This window comes from Prunus dulcis, chromosome 3 (assembly GCF_902201215.1).
Source record: "Prunus dulcis chromosome 3, ALMONDv2, whole genome shotgun sequence".
In the NCBI taxonomy this organism is placed as follows: domain Eukaryota; kingdom Viridiplantae; phylum Streptophyta; class Magnoliopsida; order Rosales; family Rosaceae; genus Prunus; species Prunus dulcis.
Window position 1 is genome coordinate 3,022,590 of NC_047652.1, and position 19,171 is coordinate 3,041,760.

General features: G+C 36.6%; 1 protein-coding gene across 8 annotated transcripts in view; it reads right to left on the reverse strand.

The window, feature by feature from the left end:
- The window catches only part of LOC117620716 (midasin), a 37,103-nt gene that overhangs the window by 7,213 nt on the left and 10,719 nt on the right, over positions 1–19,171 (reverse strand). For 5 of the 8 annotated variants that reach the window (XM_034350888.1, XM_034350887.1, XM_034350886.1 and 2 more), the window contains 39 exons: positions 18,923–18,975; positions 18,641–18,830; positions 18,386–18,490; positions 16,534–17,313; positions 16,169–16,316; positions 15,876–15,974; positions 15,663–15,763; positions 15,432–15,521; positions 15,272–15,337; positions 14,966–15,130; positions 14,650–14,857; positions 13,654–14,549; positions 12,040–13,522; positions 11,902–11,955; positions 11,720–11,808; positions 11,375–11,623; positions 9,847–9,982; positions 9,687–9,772; positions 9,505–9,590; positions 8,923–9,064; positions 8,776–8,841; positions 8,284–8,404; positions 7,873–8,027; positions 6,827–6,940; positions 5,512–5,715; positions 5,205–5,387; positions 4,929–5,114; positions 4,692–4,793; positions 4,372–4,596; positions 4,098–4,220; positions 3,230–3,311; positions 3,016–3,146; positions 2,767–2,931; positions 2,469–2,544; positions 2,271–2,383; positions 928–1,007; positions 708–821; positions 383–451; positions 116–266 (listed from right to left, as the gene is read on the reverse strand). In XM_034350888.1, coding sequence (XP_034206779.1) covers positions 116–266; positions 383–451; positions 708–821; positions 928–1,007; positions 2,271–2,383; positions 2,469–2,544; positions 2,767–2,931; positions 3,016–3,146; positions 3,230–3,311; positions 4,098–4,220; positions 4,372–4,596; positions 4,692–4,793; positions 4,929–5,114; positions 5,205–5,387; positions 5,512–5,715; positions 6,827–6,940; positions 7,873–8,027; positions 8,284–8,404; positions 8,776–8,841; positions 8,923–9,064; positions 9,505–9,590; positions 9,687–9,772; positions 9,847–9,982; positions 11,375–11,623; positions 11,720–11,808; positions 11,902–11,955; positions 12,040–13,522; positions 13,654–14,549; positions 14,650–14,857; positions 14,966–15,130; positions 15,272–15,337; positions 15,432–15,521; positions 15,663–15,763; positions 15,876–15,974; positions 16,169–16,316; positions 16,534–17,313; positions 18,386–18,490; positions 18,641–18,830; positions 18,923–18,975 — 7,686 coding nt within the window. The remainder of the gene's footprint in view (positions 1–115; positions 267–382; positions 452–707; positions 822–927; positions 1,008–2,270; positions 2,384–2,468; positions 2,545–2,766; positions 2,932–3,015; positions 3,147–3,229; positions 3,312–4,097; positions 4,221–4,371; positions 4,597–4,691; positions 4,794–4,928; positions 5,115–5,204; positions 5,388–5,511; positions 5,716–6,826; positions 6,941–7,872; positions 8,028–8,283; positions 8,405–8,775; positions 8,842–8,922; positions 9,065–9,504; positions 9,591–9,686; positions 9,773–9,846; positions 9,983–11,374; positions 11,624–11,719; positions 11,809–11,901; positions 11,956–12,039; positions 13,523–13,653; positions 14,550–14,649; positions 14,858–14,965; positions 15,131–15,271; positions 15,338–15,431; positions 15,522–15,662; positions 15,764–15,875; positions 15,975–16,168; positions 16,317–16,533; positions 17,314–18,385; positions 18,491–18,640; positions 18,831–18,922; positions 18,976–19,171) is intronic. The other 3 variants (XM_034350889.1, XM_034350890.1, XM_034350891.1) reach the window with 3 other exon arrangements.

Below are 19,171 nucleotides of genomic sequence, written 5' to 3' on the forward strand. Positions count from 1 at the left end.
TATCAATATATGTAGCATTCAAGAACATTACCAGAATGACTAGTAGGCAGTCTGGATATTTATTTGATTGCTTTTTTTCTGATTTGTGAAGTAAAATAGATACTACATTACTTACTGTGTACTTCTTTATAATTTTCCTCAGCTTCTGCCTTGTACTTGTGAAGTTTTCAATGGCACTCTCACGATGATCCCACTGACACAGTTTGAGTACTCTTTTGAGTTCCATCTCAATATCTCTTCTAGAGGAATCCATGTGCGCCAAAATTCTAGAATGAAAGCATTACAATATCTCAATGTTCGTGAACGGAAAAAACAGGGAGAAGAGGGGGGTAGGGGGATGGGGGGAAAGAAAAACAAAGCATTATGAGCTGACTGAACTCACGCCGGTAAGAATTGCGCGTAATATCCAAACGCATTGTACAAAATCTTCACATTTTTCTTCTCACAACCACTGCATGAGTTGTTGACAGTTAGTATCCCTTAACACACACACACACACACACACAAAATAAATAAAATATATATATTTAAATGGAAACAATTACAGCTAAGAACTACATCATGTCATCGCCGTGTGGATGAAACCATTGTGAGGATTTTATGCCAGTAAGATTGAGCAGGTAAAAGTAGGAAAGATGTGCAAACTTTCTATTAAACTTTATTAAGTGGTTGGAATGTTCAAGTATATCATGGTTTTAAGATCATACCTTGAATAAATCTGTAGGCTTATACCAGTATTTATTTGGCCAAGGAAAGCAAAAAGAAGTTGAAGGCGTTTTCTAAATTCACCAATGCTGGATGAATGAATGAACTCCTCCAAACTGCAAAGTTGTATTTGTGTCACACAACTTTAAACACTAATAAACCACAAAGTTCCACATAAACCAGCACTAAATTTTATTCAAGAAAAAGGGTTTTTGAACATGCCTTTCGGTAGTAGATTTTTTGTATTCAACAACATCAGAAGAAAGCCTGTGTCGTAGAACTGAATAAAGAGAAAACCATAACTGCAATAAGACAATAACAGTAAGCACCACAGTTTATCATATGAAAGAAAAGAAATAAAATATCAATGCATTAATCAATTATGCTAAGGGTGCTTTATTTGAACTCAGTTTTTTCATTAGTTAATCCATCATTCTATCTACACCCACCATTTTGTTTAGAAATACCACATTCCATAAGTAAACTGTACCATCTTTCTAAAATAACATCCTTGAAACCGAACCCAACTGACACATATATGCTTAACCACATCATATCCCTACATTCCCAAATCTGTTTGACATCAATGTTTAAAACTCGGACCCCACATTTCCACCGCCGAAAAACACCTCACAGCCAAGATCACTCACTGCCAAAGCACCATTCAAGTAATGTTCAACACTTAACCAATACCCATGTGTTTACTTTAAGTGCTGGGTCTTGAAAAGATGGTTAAAAAATTGAACTTTTCAGCACTGTATTAGGCACTGGTTCATTGAACTCGAAGGAAGTTAGTTCCGCAGTAAGCCACCAAACTCGAAAGTCTCTTGGCAAACAATGAACAAACCGAGATTATTTTGATTTATGTTGTTTGGTTATTGACTATTGAAGGTTATATAGGGGATGCAGAACACCACGTGATTCCAGTTTCAGGAGGTACGAAAAATCTATGGTTGAACTCAAAAAAATTTATTTTATAGCCCATTTTTAGACTCCCAAACTACGATCTGGCATCTGAGCATCCATTTGTTAATAACCGATTAATGAGTGTAGGGTTTTTATTGGGAGGAATGATACAAGTTGCTGGGCGGGTATAGAGAGACATGAGAGGAGTTGTGTTTAGGGTTCTTATTAGGAGGAGACGAATGACAAGTGATGTAGGTGGGTATAAAGAGTATTTGTTTAAGTACTTATTTTTTTTATTAATGTCATTAGGCTTGTAATGGGAATTTATAATTCACTCAAGGGTTGGGTTTACTTATGAGAAGGTTGGGTCCACCCTGAAGCTAAAGGCATCCATCTTTCCTAACTAGAATGTGTATACTTCATAATTAAATCAAAAGGTGATATGATGAAAACAGGAATTGAATAAGCCAGGTTTCTTCAATGTAGACTTTCTTTGCCTATTCTTCAATGTTATTGTTGTTAATTAAGTTTTGTATTGTTATTTTATTGTTGCTATTTCCCAGTCCTACACATACAGTCTGAACTTTGAACACTGCCCCCAGTCAATCCAATTTGTATTGATAGTACAAATTTCACAAAGACAAATAACCTAGTTTTACCTTTTCAGCATTAATCTCATAACGATCCTGAACCTCATCAAGCAAGGCAGGCCAGGACTCCAACTCCATCCTTTGCCACAAGAGCACAAGATCGCAAATAGGCTTCACTTGATCTATAAGAAGACATAGAAAAAGTAAGCAGAGAAAAATGCACCTACCCCACCACGAGAGAAAGGCTTGTTGAATGAGAACTCTTACCAGAGAAAGCGAAGCGCGAGCCATTTTCTTGTAATAAACGGAGTTTGTTAATTAGAAACTGCAATCCCGACAGAGCCTTCGCAGGGGAAATACAATAAATAGATGAATATTGGAGTCTTCACAATAAGATAACTTTTAACAACAAAAATTGTGCATGCAAGTTTGTAGATGCATGTATTTTCGTGCCCATGCACACATACATGCACGCTGCTAAAAGCTCCATGACAAGAAGCATGTGGAGAGCAACAATAAACCCAGATAAACAGTGAATTGATTTTTTACAGACAAACCAGTTTACCTTAGCTAGGGACGTGCTCAGTGGAATATTCAAAAGCATTTCAACTGAATCTAAGATTCTCTGAAGTTCATGATGTTCTTCGTACTCATTTAAAAGGGAATGAATTTGCTGCTTAAGAGCAGTAAGCAAGTTCACCATTTCATACATCTTCGGAGCATTTGGGTCCTACAAAATAAGGATGGAAGTCAATTTAATAATATTATGCGATTAAAGATAAATTTTCATACTAGGGTGCGGGTGTTTCCAAACCTTGTAAATATTGTATTTACGGGCTGACGTGTCAGAAGAAACAAACTTCCACTCATGCTCCACACAAATACGAAACAAATTCTCTGGTACAAGTATAGCATCCAAACTGGAAAGAAATGAACCCCCTAAACCTGGACATAAAAGGAATATAAACATACAAAAAGGGTATAGTAAAAAAGAATCCATCCAAAAGGAATCTTCAAAAGAAAATTACCTCTGACCATCCCTACTCCAATTGTATGCGAATCAGTGAATGAAAGAATTCTGTCGAGATCATTGACATGGAAAGCACCCGGCTGAATGAAAAAGAAACAATATCTAAGGAAATATACAAGGTCCAAATACAAAAAAAAAACGAAAAAAAAAAAAGAAAAAAAAGAAAAAAAAAAAGAAGGGATATAAAAAAATATAATAATAATCCACATCCTCCCCCTAACACCTTCCAAAACCCTCCTATTTCTCTCCACACAACAAACCCAAAATTTGGCAACACAGTAATGCATTGCAAGATTCTTGGACTGCTCAACACAATCTGGACTCCTGAACAGCCTCATCCACAATGAATACACAACTGAACAATGGAGCATCCAATCATTCAAGCATTCAACTTCTCTTTAGCACATACACCAATAAAGGTTCCTCCTCTGTACCATGTCATAGGTATCACACACCAAGTACGCGCAACTTAATTAGAAAACAAAGAATCAAACTGGTCCATATATGGCTCACCAAAAACAGGTATATCTTAGGCTTTGAATTGACGAAGTTAATATTTGACTTCACTAGAGAATTTAACAGATAATGATGAGACCATTACTCCAATGATAATCAATCAGTTGAAAGATTAAACATAGGGCTAACACTCCAGGAAAAATTAGGGGTGAAACAGAAGTGGCTGAGAGCTTTTGTTTTTCTCTTTTGGATTTTATTTATGGCTTAATTACGCCTATGCCCCCCAAACGACCACACAAGCCAAGAAATTGGCATCAAACAAATTTCTTTGCATAGAGCCACCCAAAAAAAGCCCTACATGTCAGCAGTAAACATACGTTGTTGACCATTAAGTTTCACAAACAACTTACAGCTAGAACAAGATTATTTGACCCAAATAACTGATTGTGAGTCTTGACCACGTCCTTCACAATGGAATCCTCCATGAACTTCAATTCCCTGTCCAAATCTTCTTGTTCCTCAGGAGCTTCCTCCTGAATGAAAAAATTTCTTTATGATGAAGGCAGGAAAAAGTACAGAAGTATAAACTACACAGGAAGCATATGCATACATGAAATTTGCAACCAGAACACAGGAAAATGAACAAATCCATAAACTTTGGGCTAATAAAAGAAAAAACAATACCCTCTCAATATGTTGATCCACAGACATAAATTCCTTCCAATCTAAAAAACTTTGATTTGCTAATGTCTTCCCAAGAGCCGATATATCAAGGTCAATGATACTCTCAAGTTTAAACGCACGAGGCTTAAACTTGAATTTCAAGGAAGCATAGTCCTGTTTGTTTCTAGATTGAATCTTCATACTCATCCAATGATCTGTAATCTCGCTATATGTCTTATCCAGGAGCTGATTCAGAACAAAAAAATGTATTATCAGACGTCAATAACTCCAAAAATAAACTCCACTCATATGGTTTCAAAGACCATGGGAAAGAAACAGACCATAAAGGATGCATAATCCATCAGCCGTGCATTAGCAACAGAATGTGAAACACGGACAAGAATGTTTCGGTGCAGAGTAGTTTTAAGTTGTGTAACAGAGACCTGTAGCAAAACAGGTACGAGTCTTAGTCTTGATTATTATGCCAAAAACTGGAGTAAAATTTCTAGAATTAAACTGAGAAACTGCAACACTTGAGCGGGATTATCCTGCAGGGAATAAAATTTAAAAGACTATACCATTTTATTAGTCAGAACGCCACTGGAAAAAGTAATCAACTTCTCGAGAAGACTTATATCCTCAGCATTGAAGATTGTAGGAATTTCTAAATTGTAGGGAAATTTGCTTGAGCCAGTGTTTAAGTTAACAGAAATGCTCTTGGAAGCAGATACTCGAGGGAATCTCATAAATGAACAAATAGACCCCTGCCACATTCTACTAGTCAGCCATTTAAAGCAACAAGACAGCACTAGAAAGCCCAAAAATCAAAGTACATTAAAAATATAAAGAAATACCATAATCATATTTGCATTGTCCAGCTCAACTTTAGTCAGGATCATTTTTTGCACGATACTTGCCAGAATCAGCCCCAAACCCAATTTTATTTCATATAATGCAACCAGAACTGGTTGAACAATATCAGTGTACTCACGGTACTCATCTGATAATAGTTGTTCAATAAAACCGGTTGCCATTTTCTAAGATATACATAAGAAGCACATAACAAACAATTAGTAAGCCAAGAACAACACAAGATCTTAAAACAAGAATGAAAAGAATGATTATTATCAGCATCACATTACAAGTCAAGTAGAAGTATACCTGCCAGTTAGAGCCTTGGTCAAGAATCTGTTGTAAGTTGACGGCATCAACAGTACCAACTAAAATTTCTGAGCATGTGATGTATTTGTAAAATGTATCAGACGTAACATGTTGAAAAAACTCATCAGATGTAACACGTTCAAGAAACTCATCACATTCATGTTTTAAGCCTTTAAATTTCCGGTAGTCAGAGCGGAAGACGATCTAGGCACCAATGAGAAAAAGTTATCATCAGAAAAAAGAAAAAAAGATAGCTAAAAGGAGAAACAGCTACTTGAACGGTATCCTATTCAGTCAAGCAAGTCAATAAAAGGTAACCAATGCATTCAAAAGAAGGCTGCACAAAACAAGAATTACAGGGAGACAGCTGAGGTACAACAAGAAAGGCAACGGAGGATAGTAGCTAGAAAAAATCTTCAAAATAAGTTATAAAAAGTTAAAAACAAACCTAAAAGTATTACGAACCATAGGAATGAACATAATATGAAACAACACCACCATCTAAACAAAGAAAGAACATAAACATGAAAGTGAGATCTTCCTCCATACAATGAAAACTAAAAAATTAAAATTCTATAGCAAGCGTGCATTACAATTCTGTATAATAAAATCACATAATTACAAGAGGAGATGGACAAGTAGTCCACCCGTACGAGATCCATTAAAACATAACACAAGTGCAGTCACATACAGTTGGGTGAATTACTCTAATGTGAACTCCTAAAATACTTAGTTTGGAATAAAAATCATATCAACTCCCCTATAAGCTCGATTGAGTAGAGGAACTGTGAGCAAAGTCAGATTTGAAGGGAGTTGACCTTTTTTTTTTTTTTTTTTTTTCTCTGATATTTGTTTAGAAGGGAGTTGTAATTTAATTTCAGGTAGGATACCCAGCATTGTGTCTTGGGGTCTTTTTTCCTTTTCAAGTCGGCAGACATTTTCACATGGACTTCCGGTTTACCCTCACCCCTCACCAATGCAAAACCCCAAAGAGTGGCAGTCTTCTTGTATGCCCCACACCCAAAAAGACCTCAGCGAGCAAGAAATAGTGGTACAACAGCTAGTATGATTGGAAGGTTCGCTTTTAGACATAAAGAAAACCCATGAATCCTGAACAATAAGTTCACCATTCATCTATCTCAACAGGCAACATTCGAATTGCAGTAAACTTCACTAATTATGCACAGCATAATTTTTGCACTGGAGAAGGTAACTGCCAGAGTGACGCATTTCAGACAAATAGTTACTCTACCAAAGTATACGAATTATCAAAATATAATGATCTAGTAACGGAACAAAAGTAAAATTGTTAGACCTTTCTCTGCAGCCTTTTGTGCTCAGCTTCAAGCTTGTTCAATGCCTGAGCCCTTTTTTCATGAGAATATCTTGTAGAAATCTGCCCTGCCAAGTATTCGCATTTTTGCCGAACCTACCAGGAAAACAAAAATTCATTCAAGAAATATTCAGCTTTACTCTCCTTAAATCATCAAACAAAATTCATCTTGCAGTACAAAGAAGTTCAGAGTTCATTTGACATCAACCATAAATTGGCACATGCTTCATGCATGTTGATAAAGTACAGGGTAAATTGAATGTTCAGGAACATATATTTATAACTAATATACAAATGTTAATAATGATTAGTACATTGCAAACCAAAGTTTTGAACGTTAAATATAATAGGCCCATAAATAAAACCCTCTTGTAGCATTGCGGTGGCTTCAAATCATTTTGATAATAGCTTCTGAGAATTTTCACAGATTTTCCAACTACAGAGAGGGCTTATCTACATTCCATAGATTTCTCTTATTTGGGGTTTAACTGCTTCCGCCGCATTCTTTTAATAAGAAACACAACTCTTCCTTAAAAAATGAAACACAAAATGAAACAGTACCATATAAGTGAACAAGAAGTCTACTCGTACAAGAGAACTAAACACAAAATCTGAAGCACCACCTAAGGGGAACACATCAATACAAAACCTGAATTGCTTCCGCCACATTATATGTGCTGCTGCACACACATAAGCACTATCTACAATTTTCTTCACAAGTGACAAACTTTCATTGGAATAATACAAAAGATTAAAAAACACAAATATCTAGATGTGCATGCCAACCAATATGTGCTTGCACATACAAGGCAATTTGTAAGAAACAAAACAATTAGGTCCATGAACACACATATCTAGATGTATATGCCAACCAATATGTCAGCAAAGATAGCAACAATAGCAGTACATCTTCACATAAATTTTTGTAACGACAACAATGCGCGATATTGAGATTATTGAAAAGCATTACAAAAACTTGAATACTTTGAAACTAGTCATCAATAGAAGAATATATTCAAGAGAGAAACCTGAATTTCAAGTTTTAGCAAAGATATCTTCTCTGCTAACAGTGAATTCTTGCAATGGTATTTCATGGCGGGATCCATATCATCACCACAGAGCAATAGTTTAAGACGTAATATCCCAAGCCGCAGCCAAGCACACCCATGATTAAATCCAGGCTCTGAAATGTCCAGTCAACATTTAAATAGTAAAAAAAAAATTGGAAATAATTTATAAACCAATATATAGTCCTACAAGGAAATAGAGAATTCTCATATTGAAAATGAATAAAATCGAAACCATAATCTGGATATGAGTGGATACATTCAGTATGAATTTTTTTTTAAAAAAGTATTAGATTAGATTCCAACAGCATGAAACAGATAGGGTCACACGCCCCAAAAATGTATGCACAAAATAATTCATAAAGAAATTACCTTTAGATGAGCAATGAGGATAGAGGTTTTGAAGCAGTGGTTTGATAAACAAATCCACCGAGTCTTTCAGCCCATGATGACTTGACTTCGAAATAAGAGATACCACAAGACCGCTTCCTTGCTGTCACAATAGCAAGGTACAATAGTGCAGTCAATATCTTATTATTTTTGGAAAATCATTGTGATCAGAAAACGTAGAAGAAATGGTATGATTAGACTATTATTTCTTCAGCACATATTGAGTAGCCATGCCAAGTAATCTGTCATCATCTCATGGTATACCACTTACAAACCACAATGTTTTATGACCCATTTCCAAGTAATGGCATTCTGAAAAGTAAATCATAACCTTACAGGAGAGGACTGACTATCAACAATATTCTGAATCTGACAAGTAACGCAACGTTATAATTGAGTGCCATGACCAATTTCCAAGAAGCACGTAATAGTTCAGCATATTATTCACTACTTAGACAACTTAAAACAACATACCTCTAAAACTGACTTGATTTTAGCGAATTGATCGGCATCAAAAGATTTCTCATGTGCATATATGATCTGCAAGCAGAGTATCATGTGAATAAATTTGTATTATACTTACCAAAAAACTTAGTCAACAACGCACATAAGTTACTCTACCTGCTGGAACAGAGAGCGAGCAGCGGAAAGTAGAAAAAAAGGTAAATTTGCTCCTGGCAGAGAGCCGCGCCAAAGATTACTTGATGCAACTCTAAGCTTCAGAGAGCTCACAAAATAATCCTTGATGGCAGGTGTGCTTTGCCTAATTTGATGGAAAGAGAAAGAAGGAGGAACATCATACATGAAAGACACATCTATGGGGACAGGAAACATAGCAATCGACACAAAAAACAAACATAAATGTAAAACCCTATACAACAATAACATTCAATTGCACCAAATTCAAACTTTACACTAAATCATTTATATTTTTTTTCTTTTCATAAGAAGAAATACCTTACGCCTATAAATGTTGCAGTTACTCTTTAGTAATCAAACTAACAAAACCTACAAGTTCTATGGAATTATGACCAAACTTATGAACCAACATTAAGACCATAAATATAGATGATCATCAAGAAGAAATTCTACCAAAGATCCATTACAACAGACCAGGTGCCAAGAAGAAAACATTCAGTACTCATCTATGTTTTTTAAATTTTTTAGAATCAGTAATACTTCGAAAAGAAACCAATGTCTTACAGTATCTGGAATACGGTTGCTGTTACCACCGGCTGAATCAGAACATCAGGTACTGGAATATCATAAACAGCAGTGCTTGAGAAGCTCTGTATGCAATTAGAGTAACATGAAAAAGGAAGTTCGTCAATGAAAACGTAATTTGAAATGGCAGAAAGTCCACAACACAAGATAAAAATAGATACCTTGACAGAAACAGGGCAATACATCCACAACGATTGATGCCACCTGAACCACATCTCAAGTACGAAGCTGGAAACTTTTTCATTGACTGCAACACAAGGAAAGACATAAGCATACTGATAACAGAACAGGTAGAAGAATTTAACAGAAAGTTTCATTGACCTGCATCAACTGAACTCCACACATCCAGTATCCACAGAATCTTTTGATGGGGAGAAAACATTTGAGGTGGTCTAGATGAATTGCTCAATGAGAATTTCAATGCATACTTCATATGGCTAGATACTTTGGCTAAATCCTGTCATTCAAAGAAAAGTGAAAAATATATATCAATTGTTCTTTTGGAAAGAAACATACTTTCATTAATAAGGAAAACATCAGTACAATGCAGGGAAAAAGACGTCTACTAAAATACAAAAAATAACAATAACAAGCACCAAACAGTAAAACAATACAGGGAAAAAGACATTTACTGAAATACAACAAATAAAATAACAAGCATCAAACAGTAAAACAACAGAAATGAATAAGGCAAAGCACAGCTAAATGTCAATCACAAAAAAAAGCCCACAACTCTGAAGATAGTGATGACCAATTACAACCCACAAGTCACTTGTGACAGACAAGTAGAACAACCCAGCTTGGGTCTCCCCAAACAACCTCTGCCACTGTGAGAGAGTGATTCAACATTTTCACACATCAAGCAACAATGAAGTGAGGTACCAAAAAAATAGTCTCCTGTAAATCAAATATAAATTATTCTGTGGCCTTCCGAAAATGACCGAGAGGGTCCACAAGGAGTGAGAAGAATCGGCCATTGATTGCATATAGTAAGATTTACATGAGAAGACTCCTAATGACTCTAACTTCCATAATCTTCTAACCAACCTAGATGGAACCAACAAAAATTCTATAAGAACTGTTAAATTTCATAGAGACGGGCTAGTGCCCCACTACTAACAACACCAATATTGTCCCCAACTTAACCACCTACAAAGCCCAATAGGTGTGGGGTTCTATCACAAAAGGCCTCGGTATTATTAGTAGTAGAACCATTCATTATATTTTGTATATTATTTACTCAAGTTTCTGATGTGGGACTCATATTCTTCAACAATGACCAACTACTACTTTTAACTCCCCCACCACTTGATCGTTTAGGTTCCTTCAAAATCAAAACCCAATATCCCAACTGAAGGAAAAGAAGGATTTGCACAAAAATCCCAAAACTTTTGCCAAAACCTAAACCCTTTGATCCATTTCGAATGCCAACCCGACCTCAAGAGACATCTTTCCCAGAACATCAACTTGAACCTTCGGTCAGAATACTTGAAAATCCCACCCAATTGCATACAACCTAAATTGGTTAGATAAGTGACACCCAACCAAGATATCAAATGTTGGAACCTTAAGTCACAAAGATGGAACTCTTAAGTCCCCAAACCATTAACAAAAATTACCAAAGCAAAACATTCAGCTGAATGATGGAAAATCAGTGATTTGTAAGCAAATTCCTCTTAAGCTCAGAATTATATCATATATAGTTCATGTATATAGAATTCAGCAGATGTCAACTGTTTAGATGATCTTACCAGCTGTAATCTTTTACTAAAGACCAGAATGAAAGATGTCATACATATAGTTTATGGTTATAGATTTCAGCAGAGTACAACAATTTAGATGGTCTTACCAGACGTAATCTTTTGTTATTGACCAGAATGACAGATGATAGTTCCTGAAGTAGCTTCATATCCAGGGCAAAGCTTGTACTATCCATCAAGGGAAATATGTCCTGCCAACAGCCGTACCCATATGCCTGACCTAATGCCACGATGCACAAAGAACAACAAAAAGATCCATTCGCTCCGCAAAAAATCTTGTTCGACCATGAAGTCTCCTCAATTTTGATTCTTTCCTTTACAAACAATTGCAAAAGCTTCTGCAGAAAATTTATATAACATATATATATGTATTTCATCAACATGTGATAGGAAGATTCAAAATAATGATTGTGAAAAACATAAAGGCCTCCCACCTGATAAATGCGATCCAACTGTTGAACAACATGGTCCTCATTCTCGCAAGAATCCGATTTCCCAGTGATACATGATGACATGGAAACACCTACGTCAATTATAAATACCATAAGAATTTGTAACGACATGTCCTCAAACCATTTCAAATTATAGAAATCAAAGAAGTATTTTAATATTCTACCTTCCAAGACAAAGGAGCGAAGATCAGAAACTACTCCAATCAGGGGATCATTCACTGTAACAGCCACCAAACAAAGGCAGTATTATATCAGCTTTAAAATCAAAGAAACGGAAGAAACAGATAACGACAATATCCTACCATGGACAAATAATCCTGTTCTAGTTGGCCAAACCGACTCACAAAGTTCCAAAATCTGAAGCTGCTTTTCAAACAGTTTAGAAGAAGATGGCAAAATTGGGTGACCACCATGAACCCACAGCAAGGACTTTCCTGAGTGGAAGCGCGAAGAACTGTCCAGATTATTGCTCTCTTTCCGCAAACATTTTAAGACTTCTTCAAAGTAACAAGCTTCCTTTGACGCATAGCTGTCCTCATTATTCCACTCTTGATAAGTGAGCCTCAGTTGCTTGACGTACTTCACAGCACTGTGGAGAAACTCACTGGATATTTTGAACTTCTCATTTGATTCAATCACATCAACCAACCCTAATGAGAGCAGTGGTATCAGCTGCTTTTCAAATTCTACTTTGTGAAGAGATGCAAGGTCATGGCATCGAATGGATGTATATTCCCAAACAGGATGATCCATACTTAGTGCAACTGACTTTACAAAAGAATCAAAGAACTGACAGAAAGGCTGTAATCGAGAATGAAACCAGCTGAACCACAGAAGGTACAGCTTGAGATCACTTTCAGTAGCTTGTTCAATGGCCCATTTGGCAGCAAACAATAGCTTTTTCTCAACCTTGGCCAATACCTTATCAACTTCAGTATTCTCAACGGAGATTAAAGTCAAAAAAGTGGAAGCCCTGTGAACCATAGTTTCATTTAACACCCCCATACCCCTCAAGTAAGTCACTACATAGCGACAAGCAGTTGAATCCAGGGACATATTGCACCTGCTCCTCGCGTGTTGAAATTTGTATGACGCATACTTAGCCCCCAGAAACTCAAGGTACATGCAATTAGTCTTCACAAGAGCTTGTTTCGAGTGCCACACGAGTTCCCTCAGCTTCAATGGTGTCGGCCATCCTCCAGGCAAACACAAAGATGGACGCAGTGACGAGTCAGATTCACACAATTCAGTTCCCGATAAATATGTGCATTTCACATGACTAATAACATTTCCTCCGACAGCCTCACCGAACGTACTAAGGTATATATGCTTCCAACTTGTTTGAAGGCTCCACAAAGGCTGGCTTCCGTTCATGAGAAATTGTTTGAACAACTGAACCCAGCGAGCAAGCTCAAGATACGTGATGGAAACACCAAAACGTAATCCTTCTCCTCTAGCATATATATGTGCTTTGGCCATAGAATGCACCAATTTAGCAAAGGGAACACCTGAGAGAACAAGAAATCTTTTCACATCATTTAGTTCAGTCTCCTCACAAGTGTATCTGCTGCTCTCATCTAGTAGCCAATTTGGCTGCATCATAAATATTTCAACTCCTCTGTTCCTCATTGCTCGGGATACATCACCATAACTTGGGTTAACAGTGAGGAACATCCGAAAATCAGGATGCGGTTGGATGACAACTGGTTTTCCGTCAACAACCCCACGCTCATTAATTGTAATTGATCCAGACGGCTCCACTAAAGAGTTGATCCTATCAAGTACCTAGATTCAACAATCAAATTAGAAACTAGAAGATAAATAAACATGGGGCATATTAACTTCACTGGAAAGCAGCATGAGAACATGAATGTTAGAGGATAATAAAGGTCATGAGCATAGCAAAGTTTACATACCGTGGGATTACAACAATTCGCATTCTCTAGAACAATCCATTCTCCACGTTCTACAGCCTTTATCAATACTCCCGTAACCCATTCAAACTTTACTGAAAATGGTCCTTTCTCATAACCTTCTTGCAACTTGATAATTGTCCTCATAACTCTATCAAGTTCTTTGCTTGACCAAGATCTGGATGGAACATTTTTTTCCACGACCAACTTTAGATGTTCAACAATCTCCATTAACAAAGTAAGAGAATTGGAAAATCTCACTCTATCTTCCAAAAAATTAGAACTAAAACAAGAAATAGAATCACAATTTACGTTTGATACAAAAGAAAACCATCTTGTAATAAGAACCTTGCTATCATGTAAAAATGCCTCCTTCGAAAATTCCAATCGCAAACTGCAACACTCCTTCACATAGGAGTCAACCTCAGCAACAACTGAGCGGAAGTTTCGGAAGGCGTTATATTGCTCAAAGCATCCAAGTATTTCAGATATATCAGTCCCAGATGAAAGATGTAATTCATTTAGCACGTTTCCAGTGAGCTGAGCCAGTAACCTGACCAATGAAGTCTTACCACAGGATGCTGGACCAATCAGGATACACATCCATTGATGCTCTACACATTGTGTGGTAGCTTCCAAGCTTTGACGAATTCCAGGCAAAATTTTAAGTGTGCTGCTAGGAAGTCTAGATGACTGGACACAATTCCTTCTTACGGCAGTATTTCCAACCATTAAGTATTCAGAATTGAGGTGAACTCGTGGATAAGGATTTATATATGGCTTTATCTCAAAAACCTGCTCATATAGCTGAAGGACTTTTCTTCGGTCTGATTCAGTACGCATCCGTTGAACATAGACGATGTCCAGGAAGCAATAATCTTTGGACTCAGAGGGTGCATCTAAATTGAAAACAAAATATTAGAAACCGGCATTATCCAACAATACATTGTTCACAAGAATTAACAATGGAAAGGGAAAAAAAAAAAAAGTGGTTCAAACCTTGTATGATTTGACATGATCGAATCACATCTCGTAGATTAAACTCCCAAGGAGAACCTTCCAGAGCAAATTTGTGATACACCATAGTGTCTTCATACAACCGTTTATTAAACAAAATCAGTTTTGAAAGAAGAGGTATAGAAATCGATGGAAAAAGTGAACTACAGATAAAATGATAGTCATCCTCAACCAACTCATCCACATACACCTGAAACAAAGAGAGAGATCAGATTTATACTGTCACCTGGTGTTACCATTTCATAATAAACATCAGTTTCACACAAGTCTAAAATTCCTACGACAATTGGACAAATACCTTAGTGAAACGGTTGAGAAAAGATTTTGGAAGGCCTTTTCTGCCACCACCTTGATAGGAAGGGTTTTGACAAGCAAATATTCTGAAGGATGAGGGACACTTAAAAGTATAACCCAGCTCTGGAATGAACACTTCAGCTCGATGATCCAGAATAGCATTCAAACCCTAAAATGATTCAATTCTCCATTAATCATAATTGACATAAAAATAAAATAACTTACTAAAAAGTGCAGGAGCACCATATTATAAACAAGAAACTGTCCGAATATAATTGCATAAAATAACAAACAGGGATCATGGAAATGCCTCCAATACAGACTGTGGAGCAAGATTAAGTTCATCAAGCAAAACCCAAGAGCCTTCTTTCAAAGCCTGCAAGAGTTAATACATAAGACAAGAAAATGAGTGGAAGGTAAATTCAAGCCACAGGTAAAGACATTAAACTTTCAAGATATGGTATTTTAACCTGCAAAAAGATCCCATCGGACCAGGCAAACTTCATTCCTTCATCACTTTCAACCGGTAAGTCAGAACCCAACAAGTCCATCATATCAGTCTGCAGCAGAATCATATGAACCATCCCCAGATGCATAGAGATAAAAAATTAAAAAAATATAAAAAGAAGTGAGCAAAAGATGCATATATATATATATATATATGTTATATGAGAATAGGATAGCCCAAAAAAATTACTGACCTGCTCAGACAAGTTTATCCTGACAACATTGTGACCAGAAAACTTGCCCAATGCAACAATCAAACTAGTTTTCCCAACACCTGGACTACCTTCTAATAGAACTGGAATGCATAAAATCAATTAAGAATGTTAGAGAAGTAATTAGGATATAAAAACAAAAACTCTGGACAAAGAAAACATTTGGAAGAATCGCTTGTACTGAAAGGGGCATACCAGGTTTGGGAAGCTGCATAGCTCGAAGTACCCGCAATACATTTCTCCTGGTGGTTGGTGCCAAAATCTCAAACCCTTCAGCATCAAAACTTACAGAACCTATAGCACACCATAGAAGAATACAAAATCTAAATTGAATACTAAACATCAAGGAAATTTAAGGACAAACATTTAAGATTCAGTGCCACGAAACAGAGAGAGGGGAGAGAGAAGGAACGAGTTCATACAGTGCCTAAGAAAAACCTCTTCAAAACAATTAAGCAGAGGGAAAGCATGATGCATAATGTAGTTACCTTTTTCTATATAGAACGGATCCACACCAAAAATATTGTCACACTGCATGCTATCACTGCATGAATCACCTTCAGTTGTATCAGGATCGCCCCAACCATAGTTTTGAATTCTTGCAAGTTTTGAGTACTCCAATTCAGTAACGTTTCCCTGTGTTACCAAATGTACGCAAGAATGGCTTTAGATTGACAACCAAACCACTCGAACTCATGTTTCACACTCAAAGCCAATATATGTACAGGTGAAGCAAAAGATAACAGAATTGAAAGCGTATGCACTTGTGCGAGGATTCCAAGAAGATTACAAATAAGATAACAAATTCAAGTACTCAACAAACAAGGAATGGTATAAAGGAAACCAAACAGACCTTCAGTTGCTTTAAAAGGATTTTGAAGCATTCATTCCTCAGATCTATGACGTTCCCTTTTGAAATTTCACTCCCTAAACTCAGTCCATCAAGCAAAACAAGGAATGCCCCATGAAGGAATGCAGACTCAGATCCTAAATTGTTTTCGGTCACATTAATAAAATCAATCCAAGACAGCAGATCCCTCACAGTAAGTGTTCTCCCTGGTTTTAGATTGTTGAACTGCTCCCAAAAATTCAGCAAAGGATCCAAAATGGATGAGAGCTTCGGGGAGGTCATCCTTGCAAGACCAATACTTTCAAGCTCACCTCTATCACCAATAGTGGGAACCCATATCTCTGTGAACCGATTACGAAGAGCGGGAGACAGTTCTTTCTTACCAAAATCACCACCAGGATTCATTGTCGCAAGCAAAAAGAATCTCTCGTGAGCCACAACTTTCTCCAGATCAGGACCTCCTTTCTCAGCTAAAGACAGTGTTCTTTCTGGCTCCAAGACACTGTTCAACCTCTCAAGTACGCTATCATCAGCCAAGGAAATTTCATCCACCAGAAAGAGATCACCACTCCTCATTGCCTGAACAAGGGGCCCATCCAGCCATACAAACATTTTCTGCCACTCTTGGTGCATCTCAGAAAGTTTCAGCATTATCCCTTCCAAAGTCATCAGATTGTGCTTGGTGACATCAGGATTTAAAATCTGACCTTGTTTGTAATCTTTTATCATTTTGTTCAGATTGCACAATGTTGTAGAGGCTTGACCAATGTCCGAAGAGAAGGTCTACAAAGAAAGAGATGCATGAGAAAGTTACAAATATAATACAAATAAAGCAACCCATATCTCCTCTTGACCTAAGTCATGAAGCATTGCCAACTATTGTTCAAAAATAAATAAATTGTTTTGTAGGAAAACAATACATTGAACATTTGCAAATAAATGTAGAGGAGTTTTTAATAAGAAACATTAAAGTTCATAAAAACGTGAAAGCGCCTTAGAATTGCTCAATTTTTATCTTCAAAAATACACTACTCTTCAAATTGACTTTTGCTAAAACATATTTTACTTCAAAATAAATATATAGATACAATGGGAGCTTCTTAAGAAGGATCCCTTTCAAGGGAAAAGTAAGGGATAGCATGTGCAGACTTTAGATGTGATCCAAGAATCTGAACTACCTACTTTAAAGATCTACACATTCTCCATACAAAACATCAGCCAAATTCGAAATCATTTAGCCATTTGATTATCATCATTTTTTTAAGTGTGTCAGAAAAATTTGTGTTCGTCTATTTGTTTATAACCAACTTGTTTCCGATTTAGGTTTTTTTTTTTTTTGCAAGGATGATCCTCATTTTTTTCTTGGGAATCCCTTGTGGGGCCAACTTTGCATTCTAGTTCAATGAACCAAACCGTCTATTTTTAAAGTCTTTATTCAAAGATCATCCATGCAAAAAGTTAGCTAAACTAGAAATCATTGACATAAAATACATAGATGAACACCTTCAATAACCACTGAAATTTCATGATGATAATCAAATGGATAAACAACTTCCAATTTGATTGATCTTTCGCAAGATAATCCTTGCAGTAAAATCAAAGAAATATACGGTTCGGATCATTTAACTAGAATGTGGAGTAGGCCCAACAAGGGATAACCCACTTCTAGCAGAAAAAAATAGGGACCCCATACCTGAAGCTGCTATTTTATATGTATCTAAGCATACTACACTCCAGAGTAAATCCCACAAAAATAAGAAAAGTAATCTCACATGTGCTTGAGCCCATGAGTGGTAGTATTTCAAAACGGAATAAGGAACACAATTGAAAATATAGACAAATAAAATATTCTTACATAGTCCAGATGAAACTGGTTAAAGGCCTCTGTCATCAACAATTCTTCAATTGTTCTTTTAAAATCTGATGTTAATCTCGATCTCTCCCGAATAGGATAAAACCCCTGTAATGCATTTCATTAACTATCATTCCAATCTTGAATGGTATCAAAATAAAACTAACATTCCAAAAACATTAAGCATCCGCAGAGTACCTAGTAATAGGAATTAAAAGCACAACTACAAATGCAATAAATAAATAAAACATAACCAACCCCAAGAAAATCAGAGGTTTCGGTGTACTGATGACAGTTCAGGATGTGCAATTTTGAACCCAAAAGAATACTCAGCAACTGACAGACAGTTGTCTTCCCAACCCCTGTTTCACCAACAAGAAGTACAGGTTCCCGCACTTTATAGCAACGCTCCACTAGGAAGTACAATCTTCGCATACTTTTAGTCCAACTACCACCGAATTGAACAGAAATTAGTTTCAGTATTTAGAAAAATAATGAAAACTTACTAGCACCGAACCGAAACTACAGTCTAACCCATACTTTTGAAGACTCTTCGGAACTTCAGCACCATCAGGCAAGTTGGGAACAGGTTCCTATTAAAAGTACAAAAAAGAAGTCATAACACATTCACTATAAAACCAATTTGTTGCTCATTTTCATGCACTGTAGAGAGTATTGGAAAGCAATCAGGTTCCCCCTGGCGTAATTGATAATTTTTCCCCCCAATTTCTGAATGAACTCCACCAATACAAAAGGAGACAAATCTATAAAGTTTACAGGACGCAATTG